Here is a 25,171-nt window from a genome sequence, read left to right on the forward strand (position 1 = left end):
ACACCCTTTGTCTGAAGCGCCGCAGTGTTACAGACGCGGCCTCGTCCTCATCCTGTGCTCTTCTCTGGTTATCATGGCCGAAGTGTAAGGTGACGTGAGAGACTCCAGCAGACGCTCAGATGTTGGAGATCCCCCACGCTGTGACTGTGACACACTGACGTCCAGTAATTACAGCACATGCATTATTCATGAGCGCTCATTAAACATGCATGGAGAAGAGGCATTAGCCTGTAGAGTGAAGCGGTGATCAGACAGAGCAGAGCGCTGCAGAGACGTGCTGTGTGTGTGTGTGTGTGTGTGTGTGTGTGTGTGTGTGTGTGTGTGTGTGTGTACGTGTTTTTGTGACATATCAGGACACAAATCTGTATAATGACATGGGTATGACACAGGTATTACAAAAAGGAGGTGAAATATGAGGACACTGGTGACGTCCTCATTTCTCAAAATGCTTATAAATCCTACAGGATGAGTTTAATCAGGGAGTAAAGCTGCACACAGTCTCCTGTGATGGTAGGGTTTAGGGGTGGGGTGGGGTGAGGGCAATACAATATACGGTTTGGGCTGCATAAAATGAATGGAAACCTATGTAATGTCCCCACTTTTCACAAAAACAAACATGTGTGTGTGTGTGTGTGTGTGTGTGTGTGTGTGTGTGTGTGTGTGTGTGTGTGTGTGTGTGTGTGTGTGTGTGTGTGTGTGTGTGTGTGTGTGTGTGTGTGTGTGTGAGCCTATGGAGCTCAACAGGTGTCCTTGGGACAGAGCAGCCAAGCAAATGACACACCTCTTCTCCCACTCGCCCGTCATGTATCCAGCTGCAAACGCCCCTGCTGGACAGTTGCTTTCCCTGAACCCAGACTTCTCGTCGAGAAGATGCTGTCAAATGTGCTCAAAAACCAGTTGATCAAATCCACAATTGCTTAATTGTTTGGAGAGCAGTGGAAGGAGAGCCTTAGAGATAGAATAAGAGGACACAAGAGGAGGCAGCAGGAGAGATAGGGCAGTGTAGCAGAGGCCAGCTACTGAAGTGCTGTGCAGGTAAACCTCACTCCTCTTACCTGTGAAAGGGCTCAAGTGACAGACGCTGGAGGCCGTGGTCTTTAGCCTCATTGTTAGAGCAACTGACTCCCATTTGAAGGGTTATTAGTTCGATCCCAGATCAGTATTGTAGGTCAGGCTGGGTTTCAAGAGCATTTTCTAGACCAGCACAACCTGTTGTCTTGTGTTCAGAAATAATAAGTCAAAATCAGATCATAATGGTCAAGATGGGGTCTGTAGTTTAGATGAATGACAGGGAACGCTCTCTCCAGCAGCCTGCCAGGGCAACACCCGCTGCTAGCCATGCTAACAGTATAATGCTGCTACACAGAGTCTGTTTGCTGCCCTGGGCAAGGTTGCAGCCGCTGGTCTCTCACAGACTCTATCATCTACACAGCTCTTTTATTGTCTACCTGAGAGATGCGCACTCTTGGCTGGAGGGCTGGGAGTCTTCTGATTATTCATGAACCGATTCCAGAATGATTCTTCACCACATTTACTCCAGCTGCTGCTTCTGCTGTACATGTACACCTTCACACAACTCTGAGGAACACAGCGCTCTTACTCCAGGCAGAGCAGCACAGGCTCTATAAGAAGATGCTGAGAGAGAGTAATAGCTGTTTAACAGAGAGAAGAGTTTCACCTGTAATTAAACAATCTTTGTAAAAACTCTCTTTGTTTTGTTTTTGCATTTAAAAGGCGTAACCAGGATGATTAGGCAAGCTTTGGACAACAGTGGTTTGTTCTGTAGACAAAAGTAAATAATTCATTAGGCGGATAATAATATTGACTTTGAAAATAACTTAAAACAAGAGTTTAAGACAGCTTTATTCCAGCCACACAACCGAGCGCTGTGGCGTCTGTATGACTCCAGGAGAATGTGTGTGGCAGCAGACGAGTTCCTCAGACAGCAGACGAGTCCTCGTGTTTGCTTCTGTGGGTTTTTGGAGTGGCTTGTTCGCTTGTGATGTTTTTGTGGAATATATATGATGGAGAGTTGCGTTCACTTCATTATTTTGTACTGAGGTATGGATGGCATTTCTGCTATATTTATGACCTCCATATTGATATCGTCTTTCTTCTTCCGTCTTCTGAGACTAATTTTAAAGACTAATATTTCCTCCTAAACCGTTCAAGCTACATCCCTCAAACCTTCATCAGACCTTCAAACTGCTCTGACTCGGGCTGCTTTATCTTTTCCAACCGATCCGACTTTCGGTTTTCTGAGAACTGGAATTTAATGATGAATTTTCAGCTTCATTACTGCAGTCCTCAGTCACATGATCCTTCAGAGATCACTCTAATATTCATTATTATTGTTATTAATGCTAATAGTAATGAAAGCAATAATGACTGGAGTAATCATTTATGACAAAATAGATACGTATTATAATAAGTAATATGTAAATAATAAGTAATAAATAAATGTTTAATAAATAAATATTGAACAATTTTACATTTTTTACAGATAATAAACGCCGCCTTAATGAACAATAACTTTATTTAAAAAAAATTTAAAAACATGAAAAAAAACAAAGTTTTGACCGGTAGTGTGTGTGTATATATATATATATATATATATATATATATATATATATATATATATATATATTATTAATTATCTATTAACTATAACTAGGGTAATTAGGCAAGTCATTGAACAACAGTGGTTTGTTCTGTAGGCAATTGAAAATTAAATATTTCTGAAGGATCCAATTGATATTATCTTTATATTGATAAAAAAATACTTCAAACAAACATTAATAAATAAATAAACTTTTTCCAGTAAAAATATTAATGTGAGGATCCAAACGCAGGGTTATATGAACAGAATGGTCAGACCACCAATGATCAACACAGGAGCAAACAGATGTATGAGGGCAATCCAGAGGCATAATCAAAACAACAGGCAGATGGGCACAAGGCAGGCAGCAGACAACCTAAAACAAACAAACAAGGCGAGAGTCAAAAACACGGCAAAACAAGACAAAGGTAACGCGGCGTAATGTCACTAAACAGACAACAAGACTCAGCCATCAGTGTCTCAAAGTGAGCCATGTGTGTGTGTGTGTGTGTGTGTGTGTGTGTGTGTGTGTGTGTGTGTGTGTGTGTGTGTGTGTGTGTGTAATCAGCATCAGTCAGTTGTGTGTGTGTGTGTGTGTGTGTGTGTGTGTGTGTGTGTGTGTGTGTGTGTGTGTGTGTGTGTGTGTGTGTGTGTGGTGCATGACTGGGTTTTGAAGTCCATTATGAGGCAGGATTGTAGTTTATGTGAGTGTGAATGTTTTCCAGCACTTTCTGGTGGTTGGATCGCTGGTGATCGTGACAGATATATATATATACTTTATTTCATGGTTCTCATTATTTCTGGTTGATTTTAATGTCCTGTCTGTGCTCTTGTCTTGATGTGTGTGTAGACACGGGTCAGCGTGAGATTCTGACGGCAGGATAACTTTAGATAAGAGATATCACAGTATTGTGCTGACTGATATGTTCTGTTTAAATATCTGGGTAAAACAAAATAACATTTTCATCCCCGTTGAACACTATATTTTATTTTAGGAAGTATTCTGGAGCAGTGAACATGTCAGGCTGAATAATTCAGATGACATTTGAGGCTTGAAAACTGATTTCCATTTTTGACACAGATGAGTTTGAGATTTGAAGTTCACAACAAGTGCACTCGCTCAATAAAGTTAAGTGCTGAACTCTTCACACGGGCGGATTGAGCTGAGGGAACGTGCAGTGTGTGTGTGTATGTGTGTGTGTGTGTGTGTGTGTGTGTGTGTGTGTGTGTGTAGCTCAGAGCAGGGATTTATGATCCAGGCTGCGGACACACACACACACACACACACACACACATCTCCTCTAATCAGCATTATGGTGAGCTGGCAGCCTGCGAGTCATTTAGATTTTTCATTACACTGGCTGAGATTAGCGGACGCTCGCCTGAAATCCCGAACGCAGCTGCTTCTAGCCTCATCTTCCCAAAACTCACACCAGCACAAACCAAGCGGCCCGTTCAGCAGAGCTCAGATGTCCAGGCAGATTGTGCTGAAGCTTCACCGTGTCCGGCAGTATAAACAGCACAGAGTGTGCCTTTAAGGGTCCGTTCACACAGAAATGGAGATGTGTGTGGGCTCATGCTAATCTGAGAGCTCCAGAGACGCTCAGAGAGCAGAAGAAACCCCCTCAAATGCTCTGTGTGTGTGTGTGTGTGTGTGTGTGTGTGTGTGTGTGTGTGTGTGTGTGTGTGTGTGTGTGTGTGTGTGTGTGTGTGTGTGCAGTGTTCAGCTGTGATGTCAACACTTTTACATGCAAAAACAGTTGTTTTCAGCAGGATGAGGAGATCTCAGGCTAACAATATCAGCTCTGGAGGATCTTCATGCGTGTGTGATGATGAACGAAGCTCTTGGGGATTGACAGCCCATGAGGGAGAGTGATTAATGACAGCATCTGCATAATGAACAGCAGTCAATCCACACACACGACACTGACGCCCGCTGAAGCTGTGTGTGTGTGTGTGTGTGTGTGTGTGTGTGTGTGTGTGTGTGTGTGTGTGTGTGTGTGTGTGTTCCGCTGATGCTGATGTTTCTCCTGTCTCTCCACAGGTGTGTGTCGCCACCTTCAGCCTCTGGTGGGCGGAGCCTGACGCTTGATTGACAGGCCTGTCCAGGTGAGGAACCTATGGCAGAGCAGCAGCGTGATACAGGTGAGAACGCTTCAGCAGATCAGATGAGCTGTTAAACAGATCCTGCTGTGCCCCGCTCTGCACGATGAGTCTGTGGAGATTCAGCTTCAGCTCATCAGGTCATACCAAAACACCACTATTAGGATCAAAACCTGAAAGGGAGAGAGAGAGATAGAGAACATTATCTGTGTGCTATTCTTAGCTCAAACACACACACACACACACACACACACGAGAGAGAGGGAGAGAGAGAGAGAGAGAGAGAGAGAGAGAGAGAGAGAGAGCATTGACACATTTACAGCTTGTAGAAATGGGTAGAGTTCTTCATCTAACAAGCGTTCATTCCTCTCCCTCTCTCTCTCTCTCTCTCTCTCTCTCTCTCTCTCTCTCTGCTTCCTCCTGTATTAAAGCAGGGGTGTGTTTGTGTTATGATGATTGCTGTGATTCTCCGTCTCCTGCCTGTGCTCTGCAGTCGCTGCATATAGACATCACACGCAGAGCTGATAACAGTGTTTATATCTGCAAATCAGGAAAACAAGTGGACAAAACTGAACACAAATCACGTAATAACGTATAACAGTAAGCTGACATTAATCTCTCTCAGTCATAAACATGACAGTGGACATCAGATTAAACACACACACACACACACACACACACACGTGTTGGTGTGGGTTTCCTCCGGGTGCTCCGGTTTCCCCCACAGGCCAAACACATGCACTATAGGGGAACTGATCAACTACACTGGCCGTAGTGTGTGAGTGTGAATGCAAGAGTGTATGGGTGTTTTCCAGAACTGGGTTGCAGCTGGAAGGACATCCGCTGTGTAAAACATATGCTGGCATAGTTGGCAGTTCATTCTGCTGTGGTGACCCCTGATTAATAAAGGGACTAAACTGAAAAGAAAATGAACACATGAACAATAGTAACACTAATGTTGGTACTAAAAGACAAAACTGGAACTGATCTAACAAAAACCTGAAGATCACTCCAGAAAGTACCACATGGCCTCAATGAACCCAAATCAACATACTGGGGAAAACTATGACATTTTAATAAACGTAGGAAAAATCAACACAAACGTAAAACACAGGAAAAAAATAGACAGTTTAGTTTCAATTTTGTACATTTTATATATAAATATAAATTAGTCTCTCTCCAATAAATTAGTTTAACACCAACTAAAAAAACTACTTTTAGGTGTGATGTGATTGAGTTGTTCCAACATGATTTGATCAAACAAAAGTTTAAGTACGTCAGTATTTTTATTTAACCTAAACTCAAAGGTCTGATAATATCACGTGTCTTTCATGTGTGGTACAGCTCCAAGTCCGTTAGTTTTATTTAAAGTTACGCTAAATAAAGTAAAAGAGAGTATTTCCTTACATGTGCTTTTGCCTTACACTGTTATTGCTCACTGAGGCAGGCACAGGAGGTCAACATGACGTCAGATTGACGTTGTACTCCAACATATCCCTGTGTCATGGGGACATTGGATTTTGTTTGGAAATGAAAATTGTGTTGACATCAGAACTCAGTGTCAGGCTGACGTCAATGTCCAACGTCCAACATAAAATCAACCAAATATCAACGTGTAATGATGTTACACCTTGACATTGTGTGGATGTTACCACTATGACGTCTATCAGATGCTGGATTTTGGTCACTTTCCAACACAACCTAAAGTCACCTGACGTCATGACCTAAAGCTGACCTAATATTAATGTCTGGTGATGTGTGCGGCTGAGTGCAGTTTTGCTAATTAAGCTGCTAACACACAAAGCACTCTTGCTTCTGCAAGGTGGTGATCTCAAAACTCAAAGCATTACATGAAACTCTTCTCAATCTTCAAACTAAAGTGAAGATTAAACTCTAACACGTCTTTCTTTTAACTTCAGACACCTAAGATTACTGTTATTGTCAACATTTCCATCTCTTACATCAATCCCAAGCAAAGCATGCTGGGAACTACAAATCCCCTAAGCATAGTTGGACACAAACATTAACTCAGCGGTGGACAAATTTCAGTAGACAGAACATAAAACAAATGCATTAGCCAAAGAAATGACAGGAGTTGTGTTGTCTCAGCTCAGTTTGAGCAGCAGCAGTAATCGTGTGTATTAAAGCTAAAGCTGTTCTCTGACCATCTCTCCTTGTAGTGGACATCACTGTTCAATCAGACTCTCTTGTTTTAATGCAGCACAGTATATCACCTATATTCACTGGATAAATGTGACTGTTCAGAGTCTGTGTTCTCGCTCATGCTGAGCTCTGCCTGCCTAAGCTGAGGATGTGCTTTATAACACACTCCTGTTCCTCCCAGCGGTGTGTGTTATTCCCAGATTATCTGCTGGATAGATCTCCAGGTCTGCCTGCTGGACGGGGTCCAGTGTTTTAATCTCTCTGCGGGACAGTAAGTGATGATAGATTATGAAGACACGGCTGATCCCTCATTGACCGTGGCTCGACCTCTGAGTAAAGGAGCGGTCCGGAAACCCCCCGGGCGTCTCAAATTCAGCTTCAGTCTCGCAGGGCAGATCTTCAGCCTCTGAGACACCGCTGGATGACCCACTGGCCGATAAAGATTCCTCTCTGCAGGGAAATTACCAATGGACTCTGCTTTAGAAGAGGAGGGTCCGGCGTGGCGTCTCGAGAGGGAGATTTGAGTGGATTAAGATCTGTCCTGACCTCTGTGTCTCCATAAAGACCGGTTCTGTAAACGCCTGATCGTCCTGCTTCTGTCTCTTCAGGATGATTTTGGAGTAATATATGCATAAAAAAGGGCAGCACAATGGCTCAGTGGTTAGCACTGTGGCCTCACAGCAAGAAGGTCTCTGGTTTGAGTCCCGGCTGGGTCAGTTAGTTTCTGTGTGGAGTTTGCATGTTCTCCCAGTGTTGGCGTGGGTTTCCTCCGGGTGCTCCGGTTTCCCCCACAGTCCAAACACATGCGCTATAGGGGAACTGATCAACTACACTGGCCGTAGTGTGTATGTGAGAGTGTATGGGTGTTTCTCATTGCTGGGTTGCAGTGACCCCTGATGAATAAATGGACAAAGCCAAAGGAAAATGAATGAATGAATGAATGAATGAATATACCTAAATAATATTGTTATTGCACTAATAGTGTGTGTGATATGAGTTTATATAGTGCAATGTCTTCGGTTAGTTTGATGTGCTGAGTGTTCGTGTGCTGCATGCTCAGGCTGTTTATCCAAATCTGAGCCCCGCCCCTTCTTCTCACTGGATTTTCAGTTGATGCGCTTGAGCTCAGCCACTGTTACTGGTAGAGCTGAGATAAAGCAAAAGACTATTGGCTGTTTTTAACAGGGGGAGGAGCTACTCTATGCCCCGCCCTCTCCTCATGTTTCAGCTGAGATTATGTCAAACAGTGAATAAAACTGCACATTTCAGAGCACTTCTCTGGAGCTTTACAGTCTGAATGTGTGCAGCTTGATTGTGTTTTTATTTAATCTGAAACCTCTCCTGTGTGTTCTGCTGCTGAAGTAGTGTTTTGCATGTTAGTTATGCGGGGAATAACATCATTATGGCAGCGTTATTGATACGGCTTGTTTGCCCTGTATGGAGCAGAGAGCAAGTCTTTGAGATGAGGGCCGGCTGGGCTTGTTTGGTCAGTGTTGTATGCTCGTGGTGATCATCAGTGTTTCAGTGAGATGAACAGACTGTTGGCCAGACTCGTGCTGCTGTTCCTGAGAAGATGAAGATGTGCAGCTCAGCACACAGAAAGCTGCTATTATTAGAGGGAAAGTGAGGCCACCGAGAGTTTTTCACCATTCAGCAACAGCTCTGAGCATCACATGATAATGGAGCATCCGTGTGTGTGAGAGAGAGAGTTTGTGAGTGTGTGTGTGTGTGTGTGTGTGTGTGTGTGTGTGTGTGTGTGTGTGTGTGTGTGTGTGTGTGTGTGTGTGAGTGTGAGAGAGAGAGTCTATTCATAGCTGATGAAGACTCCAGCTCTGCTTGCATCTCTGCTCAGCTCAGCTTCCTCTGGATCTTGACAGGCCTGTTCTCTGATGTGTGTGTGTTTGTGTGTGTGTGTGTGTGTGTGTGTGTGTGTGTGTGTGTGTGTGTGTGTGTGTGTGTGTGTGTGTGTGTGTGTGTGTGTGTGTGTGTGTGTGTTTGTGTGTGTGTGTGTGTGTGTGTGTGTGTGTGTGTGTGTGTGTGTGTGTTGTGTGTGTGTGTGTGTGTGTGTGTGTGTGTGTGTGTGTGTGTGTGTGTGTGTGTGTGTGTGTGTTTGTGTGTGTGTGTGTGTGTGTGTGTGTGTGTGTGTGTGTGTGTTCATTCTGAGTCTCTAGTGAAACTCTTTAGATCTGCAGCTTGTTTATAGGGTGTGTAATGTGCTCATTCAGAGATTGAGAGTGCTGTATTTCAGGTGTGTTGTATATTTACACGACTGCATGTTCAAAACATTCCTGCAGAGATGAATATTCTCCACATCTGCAGCAGCAGCTCTTTCCCTTCGCCTGAAACTGCTGCTCTGATTGGTCAATTGACTAGAAAAAGTCTGCTCTGATTGGTCAACTAGCTCCAGTCTGCTCTGATTGGTCAGGTGTCTTCACTCTGCTCTGATTGGTCAGGTGTCTTCACTCTGCTCTGATTGGTCAGGTGTCAAATCAGCTTCACACAGAACAGGCATGTCCAAACTCAGTCCTGGAGGGCCGGTGTCCTGCAAAGTTTGGTTCCAACCCCAATCAGACACACCTGGGCTAGCTAATCAAGCTCTTACTGGGATTTCTAGAAACATCCTTGCAGACGTGTTGAGCAAGTTGGAGCTAAAATCTGCAGGACAACGGCCCTCCAGCACCGAGTTTGGACACTCCTGAGATAGAATATTCTAGTGAACTGAATCAGTGTGAGTCCCGTGTTCAGAGTTTCGCTCAGTTCAGTGTGGTTTCATATACAGGGCCGCCGAGTGAACAGAGTTTCCTAGAAAGAGACTTTGGCTTGACTCAGTGTTGGCCAGAGACACACACACCTTCACTAAGCTGACCTGCTGAGCAGCTTTTCAGGTGTTTCAGACAATATGGCTACTGCCAAAACCTGCCATAATTCTTCAGGGAAGAGAAACCAGTTCTCTATAGAGGAGCTATCAGTCCTTTAGGGTGGAGCTTTTAGTCATTTAGGGAGGATCATCCTTCAGTTATTGGATGATCTTCCTTCATTTTGTTAGCCACGATCCAAAAGGAGTGGATCCTGCACCACCCTACTTTATTTCTCAGTTTAGGACCGTTAGGATTGGATCTACATCATGATATGTGAAAACGGACAACCATCTCGCGGCAACTTTAAAATAGGCAAGACGAGCGCGTCTCTTTTCTCTGACGTCCTCTCTCAGGTGGATTTCTGGTCTGTCACAGACGCTCATGAATGTTAATGGCTGTTTGCGTTGGCTGAAATCTGATGCGCTGATGAACGTTGCTGTCGCCCACCGCCACAGCAGGCAGATGGCGCAGTCCTGTAATGCTGACGGTGACAGGAGGAACAGGAGAAAGTCCGTCTCCAACTCTCCTGATCTGAAGACGTGCTCAGTGTGTTTTAGCTGCTCTCCTTCTTCACAGGACTCTTCAGATTGCTCATCTTTATTTACACCCTGTTTACACCCTATTACTACATGCATCCACAATGGCGGTGGTCTTCATGAACACAGCTGTCCTTCTAATCATACATCAGCGTTCCTGCATGATTCTGTCTCGGTGTGGGTGTGTGTGAGAGATCTGCAGGTGATGTTGAGGTGTCGAGTGTGATTAGCACGATCTGAGTTTGATCAGCGTTGGGCTGCTTTTCCTGGTGTTTGTACTGCAGATTGAGTTATTGTGTGGTAAATATTCAGACGTCATTGTGCCGCTGCTGTCTCTGACACATTACGCAGGGATTATGGGTGTGTTTCCTGTGAGATCCCAGTAAAGCTGCTCAGTGGAGAATGACGTGTCTCGGTGAATTCAGTGCTGTGTGTCAGTTCAGACGCTCTGCTGGCGGTAATGCGCTTCTCTAAACGCTGTTTTCTACACCGCTGGAGCGAATAAACCCGGGATAGTGAAGGGTTCACAGGTGAACGGCTGAATCACTGAAGGAATATGTGCAAGAGAGAGGAAGAAAGACACAATTCAGCTGTTACTGCTTTCCTGTAAAGTCAAAAAGCAGCAGGAGGAAATCGGTTTGTTTGGATTCTGAATGACGGATTGTGATTAGCAAATATTGACCGCCGGCCTCAGATTCATTAATTTTGTGCAGGCATTGTGTAATTAAGACAGAAGGGCACGCTGCTGCTCATAATGGACTTTGCATTCATCCGTTGTACGTCAATATCAGTGTATTCTGCCATGAGCTCAGCATACAGATGAAGCAGATGAGCTTGTGTGTGTGAATGTGCCGCTCTCACACACACACACACACACACACACACACGCATGTGGAGATGATCAGAGCACATATGTATCTGTATCCTCAATCGGCTGACCGTGTGCTGTCATCTATCTCTGTTCGCCAGGTGTTGATGTGGACTGAAGCCCAGCAGGTGCACAGCAGATCAGTGTCTCGCTCCAGGGACGCATTAACCAACAATCAAACACGCTTTACTGCGTCACGCTAACCGGATTAACCGCTGCTTCTTTGGCTGCTTATTAAATGCTTTGATATGCATCACTAATCAAACTGTTTTGTTAACATTTAATCAACAGAGCAGTCGCATCATCCTTATTGCTATAGCACTTTTACAGTGTAGATTGTGTCGAAGCAGCTTAACATGAGTGAAGAAAGGAGAATAAACATGTATGATTTCAGACTGTGGGACATTCCAGCAAGGCAGGCAGGCAGGACAGTGGTGTAGAAGTGCTGGTGTAGATCTAGTTTATAACGGATTCAGTTTAGTTTAATGTAAATGTCACATGTTGAAAGATGATCCACAGGTGCACAGCTCCACCAGTCCACACCAATGACAGGAGCAGATGTAATCCTGTTGCTTCTGTTGTGTTGTATCTGGTGAGGAAAATTTGTAGTGATGGTGAAATGAAGCTTTCTGTACCAGTGAACCCTTCACCTCAATTGTATCCAAAAAAGGCGAAGCAGTGGTGCGGTAGATAGTGCTGTCGCCTCACAGCAAGAAGGTCGCTGGTTCGAACCTCGGCTCAGTTGGCGTTTCTGTGTGGAGTTTGCTTGTTCTCCCTGCGTTCACGTGGGTTTCCTCCGGGTTCACAGACATGTGGTTGAGGTGAATTGGGTAGCCTAAATTGTCTGTAGTGTATTAGTTTGTGTGTGTGGGTGTTTACCGGAGATGGGTTGCAGCTGGAAGGGCATCCGCTGCGCAAAAACATGATGGATAAGTTGGCGGTTCATTCCACTGTGTCAACCCCAGATTAATAAAGGGACTAAGCTGAAAAGAAAATGAATGAATGATGAATGTATCAGAAAAAGCTTCATTACTCAAAGATTTCCAAAGCAGAACTCGATGAGGACCCCTGCTGGTGAAAGTGTGGGAAAAAGGTCAAATGTTCACAACTGACCAACTCATTCATGTAGTAACACAAATGACCCAATTACTGTCGTATTTAACAGATAAGGTGTGTTACATTACACCACAGATGACTGTAGTAATATCAAAAGTATTTATGTTTATTGTATTCCAACTGGTCCTCTGGACACCCACTCATTCAAAGTGTGGATAAAACTGGCGATTCCTGCATGGGAGGCAAATGCTCTGAGGAGGAGGCTGGGGGAGTGAGACTTATGGGTCACACACTATACTGCAATATGCAGTGGCCTTTTTAAAATAGATGAAAATAATACACTTTAGTGTGGTTCAAAAGCTTTTTACTATAAATTACTATTGTATTTTCATTGAAAACTTTATTAAGGGAACTAGGCATTCAAAACTGCCTTGCTTTTTGGGGTTTTGGATTTGTTTGCTGAATAAAACACAAGTAGTAAAAATGAATAATTCTCGTTCTCGAGTGTGGAGGGTTCATGAGGATGTGTTCTGACTCCATTACTGGACTCACACTGTAAATCAGTGCAATGTTTTTCAGCATCTGTGATTGTGTTAATAAAGGCCATCATGAGTCTACAGGAGGGAGCTGTCTAGACTGTTTAAATGGAGTTCCTAATCTTGTGCTCAGTGTCCTAAAACAAAGGAAAGGACTAATGCTGTTTTTCATTAGTTATTAATGGTCAGGACACTGAGAATGTGCAGTGCTTTTAGTTTCTCAGATCCACCATTTCTGCATTGTTGAAGTGGAACAACAACCTAAGAGGCGTTGTTTAATAAAAACATGAAGGGCCAGGAGACCGCTTAAAATAGTTTGCAGTGTCTAAAGCTGGGATGTTCAGTTTAGAAAGAGTTGGCAAAAGTAAAGCATAATTGTTCAACTATAGTGAGATTTGGTAGCTCCACAGGTGAGCAGAGAAGTCAGATTAAAATGATTAGCTGTGGTCCTCCCATTATTGATGATTCTTCTGCCTCATGTTTCCAGAAGAAAGGTTGAACAATCTTGAAAAAGCCTTTGCATCCGGCTAGACACCCCCGTCCATCTTTATATTGAGACAGACACCTCAGAGAGGTTAAAGTGAGACTACACTGGAGCTTTTCCACTGCACAGTACAGTCCTGTTTGCCTCACTTTTCTTGTGGTTCTCCATTGTGCCGGTACCTGATACATCCTTCAGTACCACCTCAGACTCCCAGTGAAAACAGTGCAGATGCTGGCTGAGAGAGAACTGTCAGTGGATTTGCTACAGGAGACACCAAACCCACTAGATTTACACATGAGACAGTAAGCAGTTTGGCGCTCAGTATTCAAGATGTACATGATCCTCTCGTTGTGAATGGTCTGTCCGAGTGTGTGTAATCTGCCCAGGTGAGGAGGAGTGTGAGAGGAGAGGAAAAAAGACTCTTTTAGAGACACTGAACTGTAGTCCACACATCTCCAAAAGTCTCCTTTAATTCTTTAATTTGTGTCTTTACGTCAGATTGTTGAGTTCAGTTCAATAGGAATGGATGAGCTTGACTGAAGAGCAGCTCTACTCACCTCAACTAAACTGGTGATGGAAATGGAGAACACACCTTGTGTGAAGCCAGGCTCAGTCAGAGGACCAGTTCTGCTCTGGATAAAGCAGTGGAGAGGCATGGATGGAGGACGACTGGTTTATCAGAGGTCTTGAGCATGAATTATAATAATAAAAATAACCGTAATCAAAATACTTTTATTCATCTTTTTTTTGTTCTGTTGCAATAATTGGCAGCTGTGCTAATGGCGGCCTGTTTTTCCTCATCCTCCCTGCTCTTAAATCTTCTCTCTCTTGCTTTCTGTTGTGCAGTTTGCAACACTGACTGCAATTAGGAGCCGCTCATTAGCTGAAGTGTCCTCTATTTCTCAGAGTCTAATCAGGGAAAATCCTCCTCCAGTGTCTCTGTCTCTCTTTGTCATGGTGTGAAGGTGATGGGGTGCCTGCACTCAGACAAATGTCTCACCTCTCGCCAAGCACGGTAATGAACTTGTCACTGAACAAAATGTGGGATATTAGCCTTACACTGGCCCGGCGGAGGCAGGCGGCAAACACAGAGTGTGAGAAACAGAGTCTTGGAGGATGAAATCATGTTTTTAAAGATGTAAATATTTATTCTCATGCTGTGTCTGCCACACCCAGAGCTTCTGCATTACACTGCACGTGTGCTCCTCTCGCTGCGGCACTGAGGATGCAGCTCTGGCGCTCAGCCGGTTATTGCAGAGCATCACATGCAACTCAGCAGAAAACACTCTGTTCTTTAATAAAGCAGCACACACAGAAGTGCAGCACACACACACACACACACACACACACACACACACACCTACTCAGTCAGCATCACTTCTGTGTTCAGGGTTACAGTTAATTATCATTCGTGTAAATCAGATTTGGTTTGTAATGGCTCTCAATCGCTCACTTCTGACAACCCATCTATCCTTTATAGTATATTCAGTGTGCTTCTCCAGAAATCACTTTACTGTAGTTCTGGAAATGCTATAATAATAACTATAAACTTTATTTTTAATAACGCCCTAAAAGTAGCATCTCAAGGCACTTTACAGACATAAAATGTGCAGCACTAACAGACACAAGGGTAAATGCAAATAAAAATTATTAAAAACACAAAATAATAATAATAATAAAAATAAATCTGAAAATAATCATATAAAAGTCAAATAAAAGCTACCAGGTGGCGCAGTGGGTGGCACATTCCCCTCACAGCTAGAAGGTCGCTGGTTCAAGCCTTTTGGTGTTTCTGTGTGGAGTTTGCATGTTCTCCCCGTGTTGGCGTGGGTTTCCTCCAGGTGCTTTGGTTTCCCCCACAGTAGAAACACATGTGGTACAGGTGAATTGGGTATGCTAAAATTGACCGCAGTGTATGAGTGTGTGTGTATGGATGTTGCCCAGTGATGGGTTGGGGCTGGAAGGACATCCACTGTGTTAAACATATGCTTGGTAAGTTGGCGGTTCATTCCGTTGTGGCGACCCCAGATTAATTAATTCATTTTCTTTTCAACATTAAGCCAAAAAGAAAATGAATGAATGAATGAATGAATAAAGCTACCCTAAAACAGTTCTGCAAGCTGAAAGCTCCATATTAACTTTCTGCTGAAGGCAAAGATCTGCAGACACAAGATGCGTGTCCTAGGCCTTACTGTCCCTCATCTGATCTGTTTCTTGACAGCAGCACAATGGTTCTGCAAGCTTGAAACACACATGCAGAAGTACTTAAGCTGCTTGATTATAGTTACAAACTGAATGTTCAGAAATCTAGAAAGATAAGCCTCATACCAACCTGACACCTGATGCAACAGCAGCATGCTCTCTCTGATGATGCTGACTAACCTCTGTGTGTTGTTGTCTTCCAGGTCCCTCAGTGTGAATCTACCATGGACCACGGGCTCTGTCAGATGCTGGTCCTAGGTATGGTTGCCGTGATGGCCCGAGCGTGCCCCAAGTACTGTGCATGCCAGAACCTGTCTGAGTCTCTGGGGACCCTGTGCCCGGCCAAAGGCCTGCTCTTCGTGCCGTCTGATATAGATCGCAGTACCGTGGAGCTCCGGCTGGGGGGAAACTTCATCCTGCGAATCACACAGCAGGACTTTGCCAACATGACAGACCTAGTGGACCTTACGCTCTCCCGCAACACCATCAGCTACATTCAGCCCTTCTCATTCGGGGACCTGGAGACTCTCCGCTCTCTCCATATGGATAACAACCGTTTAACGGAGCTGGGTCCAGATGACCTGCGAGGACTAATCAGCCTGCAGCACCTCATCCTCAACAACAACCAGCTGAGCCGCGTCTCTGAGCGGGCGTTTGAAGACCTTGCAGCCACGCTGGAGGATCTGGATCTGTCCTACAACAACCTTCAGGCTCTGCCCTGGCACTCAGTGCGGCAGATGATCAACCTGCACCAGATGAGTCTGGACCACAATTTGCTGGACTACATTCCTGAGGGCACTTTCGTGGATCTGGAAAGACTGGCCCGTTTAGACCTCACCTCTAACCGTCTGCAGAAGCTCCCACCGGATCCTATTTTCGCCAGAGCGCAGGACTCAGAGGTGATGACCACACCGTTCGCTCCTCAGCTCTCACTCAGCATTGGAGGAAATCCACTGCACTGCAACTGCGAACTGCTGTGGTTCCGCCGTCTGGAGAGAGACGATGACCTGGAGACCTGCGCCTCGCCTCCTGGCCTGAAGGGTCGCTATTTCTGGAACGTTCGGGAGCATGAGTTTCTGTGCGAGCAGCCACTGATTACACAACACACCCACAAGTTACTGGTTCTGGAGGGACAGACTGCCAGCCTGCGGTGCGATGCCATCGGAGATCCCATCCCTACCATACACTGGGTCACCCCTGAAGATCGATTGCTGGGAAACTCTTCTCGCACAGTGGTGTACCGCAACGGGACCCTGGAGATCCTGATCACCACGTCAAAGGACTCCGGGACCTTCACTTGCATTGCAGCCAACCTGGCTGGCGAATCAACAGCTTCCGTGGAGCTGTCAATTATTCAGCTGCCTCACATAAGCAACGGCACAGGACAGGCATCGCAACCCAAGTCCCGCCTGTCAGACATTACAGGCGGCTCCAGGACCAACAAAGGCATTCCCAAGGGTCAACCAGAGAAAGCGGTGTCTGTGTCAGAGGTGACTGCAGTGGCGGCGCTGGTCAGGTGGACTGTCGGCAAGACTGCTCCCAAAGTCAAGATGTTCCAGCTCCAGTACAACTGCTCAGATGATGAGGTGCTCATCTACAGGTACGCAGCACAGTGGCTTCAGAGCTCTGACAGAAATGCTGAGCTCTAACACAGGATGAGTTCCTGAGCGGGATCAGGTGTTTATCTAGGGTTGAGTCTCTGTCCAGGACCTGAGTTTGACACCCCTGTTTTATGTGGTTATTTTTCTGTAAATAGCACTCAGGACAGTTAGTGAAGCCTACATTTGTACCCTGTAGCTGTCTGCAGGATTTGTTCCTCACCCTTCAGTATGTCCACTCGACTGATACACTATGCAGTTGTGTAATTCTTCTTATCATTTAATTGCTTACTCATGAAACTCCAGCTCCTCTTCTACCCTTTTCTCCTCTCCTGACTGTTCACTGAGGGGATTCTGAGGCTCTGTGGCTGGATAGTCTGTCAGTCCTGTGCTCTTTGATGGGGTAATCGTATATTACAGCAGCAGCTACAGTGCTGGATTAGAAAGGGAAGCCAGACAGAGGGAAAATCAAATTACTTAACGTCAGTAAAGCAATTCCCCCATTAGGATCTGAGGAAACTGCTGGGCTCAGCTCATAGGGAGTGATTCTGTGTGGCATCTTTATCGGAGACGTCCATATTGTGCCAGCGTGACAGAACCCATTATTGACTCGTTTCCTCATAATGGCTCAATGAGGCACTCTGGGAAATGTGTTTTAAACAGCACACTGAAGAATAAATAAGCAGCTGCAACACCACTCCTTGATTTTTAGGATGAGTCTGAGCTCTCAGTAAAAATGCAGTGAAATCGCAGCCTATCAGAAGCGTGAGGGTGTGATCTCTCTGTTGGCATGCTTTCTCACACACAGAAGAGCGGGGATTAAGAACACACACGTTGTGTTTGGATGAATCCTGGGATGCTTCTCCACAGGGTGTCCTTTTACTGACATTTTAAAGATTTGTCAGCATTCGACACAAGTAAAGATGTGGAGTTGGGGTTGAGTTTTGGTGTGTGTGCAGTACTGTATGATAAATGGAAGAGGGGCACTGATACTCATTGACCTCTCATAGACAAATGTCTTCCTCTCCCTAATCTCATACTGAAGGATCAAGTGTCTGTGTGGAAACTTCTAACCTATAGTCACATTAGCTGATTCCTCACTAGTAAACATGTGTCAGATGAGCATCTGCTTCATCAGGTCCAGGAGCCAGCCGTGTCAGGTTTAAGCTGAAGTGTGTTGTTTGTGTGTCACTGTGTCAAACGGTCATCAGTCAGTCAAGCAGATGCGGCGTCTGAGCTCGAGTCCTGCCAGGGCACAACTGCACACTTCAGGGCTTGTCCTCCAGATGTGATGAAGCATTGTTCATCTGACGCATATTTACAGGTTAATGCAAGTCAGTGACTTGGGCTTAGTAATTTAACTATATTGAGATGTAGACAGGGGACACTGTGGCTCATTGGTTTGCACTGTCACATCACTGCAAGAAGGTCGCCGGTTTGAGTCCCAGTTGGCGTTTCTGTGTGGAGTTTGCATGTCTTCCCCATGTTGGCGTGGGTTTCCTCCAGGTGCTCCAGTTTCCCCCACAGTCCAAACATCGATTCTGATATCGGTTTTAAATTAGAATCTGATTTAATCAGTGGATAAGGACACCAAGATAATCATCTGCAAATCACTCCAAGACACTAGATTATTCCTGATGAACTTACAAGACATAAAAGCAGAATTAGTGAATGAAACTCATCTGCTGTTGTATGAACGCCATTCCTCCTGTGGTGATGTGTGGAGCTGTGGTGTTTATCATGCAGCTCTTTGTGTTCAGACACCAGTCAAACAGGAAGCGTCTCGTGTATTATTGTTTATTCTTAGGCCCCGTTTACACTAGTACGTTTTAGTTTTAAAACGGCGTTTTAGAATGAAAACGATCCGCGTCCACACTCGCGTTTTACCCAGCGTTTTTGAACTGCTCTCCGTCCACACCAAAACGCTGAAAACGCACATCACGTGACCACACAGACGCTCTCGGGCAAGCGCTGCAGCCCATGTACCCAGATGAGAGCTCTGCTAGTCGGACTTCTCATCAAGCATCTCCCGCTGGATCTAATCTCACTATATTTATTAAACGGGATATTTCATTCATCTTGTTGTCTTTATCTAACGACATATTCCCTGACTTTGGGCATTGGAATCTATTACTTGTTCTCAGGTAACGTGTTTTGGCTGAGCGCAAAGATAAGTTAATGATTAATGTAAGCACGTACATTCTGTATATTGACTGATCGCTTGCCTTTATTTCCTATAATGTATAAACTTATTGTATGTTATACTTTTATAATGGCCATTATCGATTAAAACTGATATTCAGCAAAGAGAGGGTGTGTTTCGTATTTTCACTGAAATTGAAAGGAGGCAGTTGTTATAGGCTCCGTTTTGTTATAAATATCCAGACAGTGAAGATGACGCTCATCTTATACAGCACGGCGCCTCAACATGTCTGCTGTCTAAGTTGCTAATATTAAAATGAAAATAGGCAGTTCCTTAAATCATGTTTACATTTTATTGTTGAGAAAGTGAAACAACGAAGCCAGGGTGATGTGAATGAAGTTATAAAGTACACTGTTCCCTTTGAAGATTTACCCGTGTCCTCGGTATAGTCTGCTTTTCCATATCAAACTGAGAAGAAGAGACTGCAGCCTTGATCAAACTTGCGAATTCTGAACTTACACGGAGAAGATTCAGGACTGAACTGTGTGTGTTAGGCTACTTAATATTCAGGAAAAGCCCCAATCAGAGAGGCGAACGTCTGCAGCCCCGCCTCCGTTTTCAGATGTCTCCGTTTTCCATCATCCACACTGAGACGGAGCAGCAGCGTTTCAAAATGAAAACGGCCTCTCCAGCGTTTTCGAAACGCTCCGTTTTCGGCGCTCGAGAACTCCGGCGTAGTGTGGACGGTTGGCGTAACCGTAGCAAAACTTATGCGTTTTCAAACTAAAACGCATTAGTGTAAACGGGGCCTTAATCTTCAGCTTCAGTAATGTGTGTTCGGCTGGAGCATTTTGGGATTGGGTGACAAGTTGTGTTTATTCAAACTCCAGCAGCTTCAGGCACGTGTCAATCTAACTGCTCCAGCAGATTTAATGCAGCACATCAAACCAAAACAACAGCTCGAGGTGTTCTTTAATTATGCTTTCACACATGACATTTTGCACATCGCTGTGCACACTCACAGTGCTGCCCTTTGTTTAGTCAACAGACATCAAGCTTTAGTGAAAAGCACGAGCAACACTCATCCTGATGTGCACAGGCATTTAAAGGAACACGAGTGGTTTATTAAAGTAATATCTCTACAATGGTTTCAGTGGTAGAGCAGCTCGCTAATAATGAATGCATATTCCTGGAAAACTCAAATGTTTTTATCATTTAGGCCTGTAGTAGGAGACTCCAGCACAGTATTAGGACACTTGATGGTATTTGCTAATGAAAAGGAATAGATAAGTCTCACCAGCCGCTGTGTGTTTGCTTGAACATCACTGTCCATAATGTAATATAATGGGTACAGAAAATAGATTTTAAGTCGGTTTTGCCTGATTTTGGTTAAGTAGCACAGTGTTTAGCATGTTAGCATGTTCTCCTATCGGTGTGTGTTCCTCCGATTTCTCTCACAATCCACTTTTAGGCCCAAATCATTCATTCATTGTATTTTTAGCTTAGTCCCTTTATTTTTCAGGGGTCGCCACAGTGTAATGAACCACCAATTTATCCAGCATATGTTTTACACAGCGAATGCACTTCTAGCCGCAACCCAGTACTGGGAAACACCCATACACACTCATTCTCACACACACACTCATACACTTCGGCCAGTGTAGTTAATCAGTTCCCCTATAGCGCATGTGTTCGGACTGTGGGGGAAACCGGAGCACCTAGAGGAAACCCACGCCAACACAGGGAGAACATGCAAACTCCACACAGAAACACCAACTGACCCGGCCCGGACACAAACCTTCTTACAGTGAGTTGACAGTGCTACCCACTGCACCACCCCATTCCCAATTAAATTTTCTAAAAATAAAAATGTATAATTTTTAAAGTGTGACGGTAAAACACGAACGCGGTCATGGTTGTATTAAAACTTGACTTGAAAACTTGACCGCTTGATTGTAAAAATTTGGAAAATTGCCAAAAAAATACTTATTTGTGCATCTCCTGACTCGCGTGTGCAGCCGTGTTGCTGTTGTAGCTGGTGTAATTTTTACTGTACCTTGAAAATCTCAGTATCTAGCCCTTCCACTTCCGCTTAGCCCTACGCCAAGCTTAAGAGAATCGGGACACCCCTACCTCTTCACGTGATGCACAAAACAAGGGGTAAGAGGAAGGGCTGAGGGGGAGAACTGGCACTCAGAGCCGGGCATGTGCCAGGGCTGTGGAGACCCCTGAGGAAGAAGAGAATAACTGAAGGAAAGCGAGGGATTTCTACTGACTAGAGTTGGGTTTCCACAGTAAGGTGTGCTTATTAAAGTAATTAGTAATCTGATTATTTTTTACATGAAGTAGTTGGTAGTGTAATCAGATTACCATTTTCCATTAGGAGGCCTAGTCATTTGTACTCTAATACTTTTGTAAAGTAGCTTACCCAACACTCCTATTAACATATACCTCACAACACAACACAGCTGCAGCAGCAGGAATAACAGGGTGCCTTCTCTTGATATTAAATATGCAGCATATTATGTTTTATTGATATATCAAACCCGTGTGTTATTCCGCAGCGAGACTCTGAGCATGCAGGTCCTGTTGTGTTGAGCAGAAGTTGTGTTTCTTTAATCATGTTCAACTTTATTTTTAGCTCTTCAGATTAGCCAAGTCTGTAACTAATGTTTTATGCGTGCTGATTATTTTATACACATGCTACAGTTACAGCTTCACTGAGAATGACAGTGGTGTAAAGTAACATTACAACACTCAGATTACTTTAGGTTCAGACACGTTTATTTGTATTGCTGCGTCTGGACTGTTACTGCACTATTGTCCTTCAACCTGCAGTCAATACTTTAAACGTTTACAGCGTTTTCTCTTGTCTTTTCTGATTGGCTGAGTACAATAATCAGTTCTGTGATTCCCGTCCAATCAGATCACACATAGAAAAATCATATCAGACTGACTGACTTCAAGACACGGACGCTTTATAAATGCAGCAAGCATGAACAGTGTTAGAAGGTATGAGTGTGTGTTTTAGTGAACACCTACTAGTGCACTTAAACAATCATCATAAATCCTTCAGACATCACTCCAGTTTGATGATCAAGAAACATTTCTGATTATTATCAGTGCTGAAACTGGTTTTATTTCCATTATTTACGATCATTTAATGAAAAGAAGCTTCACAATCACCTCATCTGCCATAGAAATCCTGTCACGATCTAAATGTCACTAATGATCAGATTCAAGTGTCCATGATGAATTAAAGTGTCCATTCCTTCTTCCTTGTTTTTTAATCTCACACTACCATTCAAAATTACCAAAGGCTGCACAGGCTGTGGGTTTCCTCCGGGTGCTCCGGTTTCCCCCACAGTCCAAACACATGTGCTTTTGGGGAATTGATCGACCAAATTGGCCATAATGTATGTGTGTGTGTGTGTGTGTGTGTGTGTATGAGTGTGTATTACTGGGTTACAGCTGAAAGGGCTGTGTAAAACATATGCTGGAATACTTGGTGGTTCTATCCGCTGTAGAGACTGTAGAGCCGCTGTAGCAGACACTCATTTACTGTTAGTGTCAGGGAAGCAGTGGAGTCTTCATCTCTCACCGACCCACAGATCAGACGTGTGCATGTGTGTGTGTGTGTGTGTGTGTGTGTGTGTGTGCGTGCGTGTGTGTGTGTGTGTGTGTGTGCGTGTGTGTGTGTGTGTGTGCGTGTGTGTGTGTGTGTGCGTGCGTGTGTGTTTGTGCAGAAGTAAACGCTCTCCACTCTGCTCTATGACGTATGATGGTTTTATATTAATATACATCTGTGATATTGCATCGGCCATCTGCTCGTGGCAGCAGCACAGATGGGCTGAAGAAATACAGCCAATTACTGCTGCTGTCAGATCAGCAGAACCAACTCAAGGCTGTGGAAAAACAAGATATGTCCACTCATCTCCAGCGAAATCTCTGCACACAAACCCTGCTGCAGGATCATTCTGGAGAGAAAGACATTGATTAACTAGTCTGACATTCATCAATCTGTCTATGCAAATGTCTGTCATATCTAAATGTTGTCAGGTCGTTGCCAAGGCAACATTTCTCTTTTTTTTTTGCATTTTAACTAACTTAAAAGCTTTAATACTCAAACAGCAGCAGTGGACTTGAAGCCAGACAACATGATCAAACACCATAATGTATCCAAGCATCTGGTCAAGGTAAAATCCCACAAAACACAGTGAGGATTAGCAGGGTAAATGGTCATACATGTGGACGTCAGACAGCACATGAGGAGCTCATAGTAGAACTGGAGATAATGTCACCACTCCAGTGTGTCATAACTACCAAACTGAAAACCAGCACAGAGTAAGCAGAGGAACGACACGCGGCCAGTGTTCAGGCCAGAGCTCCCTCTGCTGGAGCCGCATGCTTACAGTATACTCAGGAAAAACATCTGCCGGACGAGTGGCCAAAACCAGGGCTAGAGGGAGAGGCAGAGTTTAAGAGGACAATTGATCAGGCCAGACTGTGATCCTTAAAGAGAGTCTAATGTAGACATCGTGATCAATATATTTGTGTTCTTATTTAATACATGGAGAAACCTAAACACAGCATGACTGAACATGTCAAATAAAAACCCGTTCCTTAACAAAATAAAAGCTCACAAGAGTCACCAGGATCTCAGAGACAGTCTGTCAGGGCCGCTATCGTCAAAGAACACTTTAATATAGCACAATCATTTATAATCAGTTATTACAGCAGATGTGTTGGGTTGGGGGTGCAGTTCTGGTCTGGGGTAAACAGAACAGAAGCAGCATCAGCTCGTCACGCAGCAGATATCATCAATGTTCTTAGTGACTATATTATACCACACTGTGCAGTGGTCTGACTCGAGGAGAAGTCTCTGGTGCAGGTCCTGACTGTGAGAGAGGAAGCTGCGGAGTGAAGTGATAATCCACTGAATAATGAGCGCAATGACCCTTATAAAGGAAATCGTGACTGGCATCATATTCCAGCAGGTAGAAGAGGATCAGCTGAGCTGAAGCGAGCCTGACTAACGGGACCTGCCAGAACTAATGCTCTGCTTCATTAACCGTTGAGTCCTGTTGCTGTAGAAGCCTTGAGTGATGTTACATGTTAACACATGCTTGAGCCGTGAGGCCAGTCACAACACACTGGGTCAGCTGCTCAAGCACAGAGCAGTGGGTCAGCTGGTCTTTCAGAGTGTACTGGGTCAGTTGGGCAATCACAACACACTGAGTCAGCAGCCAATCACTGGACCTTTGGCAAGGAGGAAAGTTTTATAGAGTTTCTGTATTATTATCTAAACTTCAGATGTACTGTAATGGAAAGTTAAGCTTTATGAGTCGTATCCATTAAAACCCAGTGTTTGAGGGTTTTTTTGGCAAAGCCTCTGACATTCATGCTTTCGTCTTCTATTGTGTGAACTGTGTTTGTTTTTGTGTGTTTAGGATGATTCCTTCATCCAGTAAGGCCTTCCACATCACCAACCTGGTGTCTGGGACTCGCTATGACCTGTGTGTGCTGGCGGCCTGGGAGGACTCCGCCACCACCCTCACTGCCACTAATGTGGTGGGCTGCGTGGAGTTCTACACCCGCGACGACTACACTCAATGCCAGTCTCTCCAGGGGCAGCTGCTGGGCGGCACCATGATCCTGGTGGTGGGGGGAGTGATCGTGGCCACGCTGCTGGTGTTCATCGTCATCCTGATGGTGCGCTATAAGGCGGGGGACGGTGGAGGCGACGCTCCTGTCTGCAAGCTGAGCGACAGCAGTGAAACATACTCTCAGACCAACGGAGGGAGGCTGGGGCAGAATGGGGTGCCTCTGCCGGGGCCAAAAGAAAAGTCTACGGTCACCATGCGGGACGAAGTGGTCAAATTCAAGTGCGGCTCTCTCCAGAGCAGCTCGTCCTCCTCCTCTTCCTCCTCAGGGTCAGCAGATGCCACTTCCTACAGCCCCAACAGTGCCCTCGCCAACATCTTGAGGTCCGCACCTCCTAAGCAGCACAACAACATAGACCAGC

The 25,171-nt window shown here is 44.7% G+C and overlaps 1 protein-coding gene across 2 annotated transcripts in view; it reads left to right on the plus strand.

Moving 5' to 3' along the window:
• Window positions 1–25,171, plus strand: part of lrfn2b (leucine rich repeat and fibronectin type III domain containing 2b) — a 56,518-nt gene that overhangs the window by 29,276 nt on the left and 2,071 nt on the right. For both annotated transcript variants that reach the window (XM_009294490.5, XM_073933904.1), the window contains exons 2-4: window positions 4,644–4,744; window positions 15,609–17,005; window positions 24,597–25,171. The exon at window positions 24,597–25,171 is cut by the window's right edge and continues 2,071 nt beyond it. In XM_009294490.5, coding sequence (XP_009292765.2) covers window positions 15,630–17,005; window positions 24,597–25,171 — 1,951 coding nt within the window. In that variant the 5' untranslated portion in view covers window positions 4,644–4,744; window positions 15,609–15,629. The remainder of the gene's footprint in view (window positions 1–4,643; window positions 4,745–15,608; window positions 17,006–24,596) is intronic.

Source organism: Danio rerio, chromosome 20 (genome assembly GCF_049306965.1).
Source record: "Danio rerio strain Tuebingen ecotype United States chromosome 20, GRCz12tu, whole genome shotgun sequence".
Classification (NCBI taxonomy): Eukaryota; Metazoa; Chordata; class Actinopteri; order Cypriniformes; family Danionidae; genus Danio; species Danio rerio.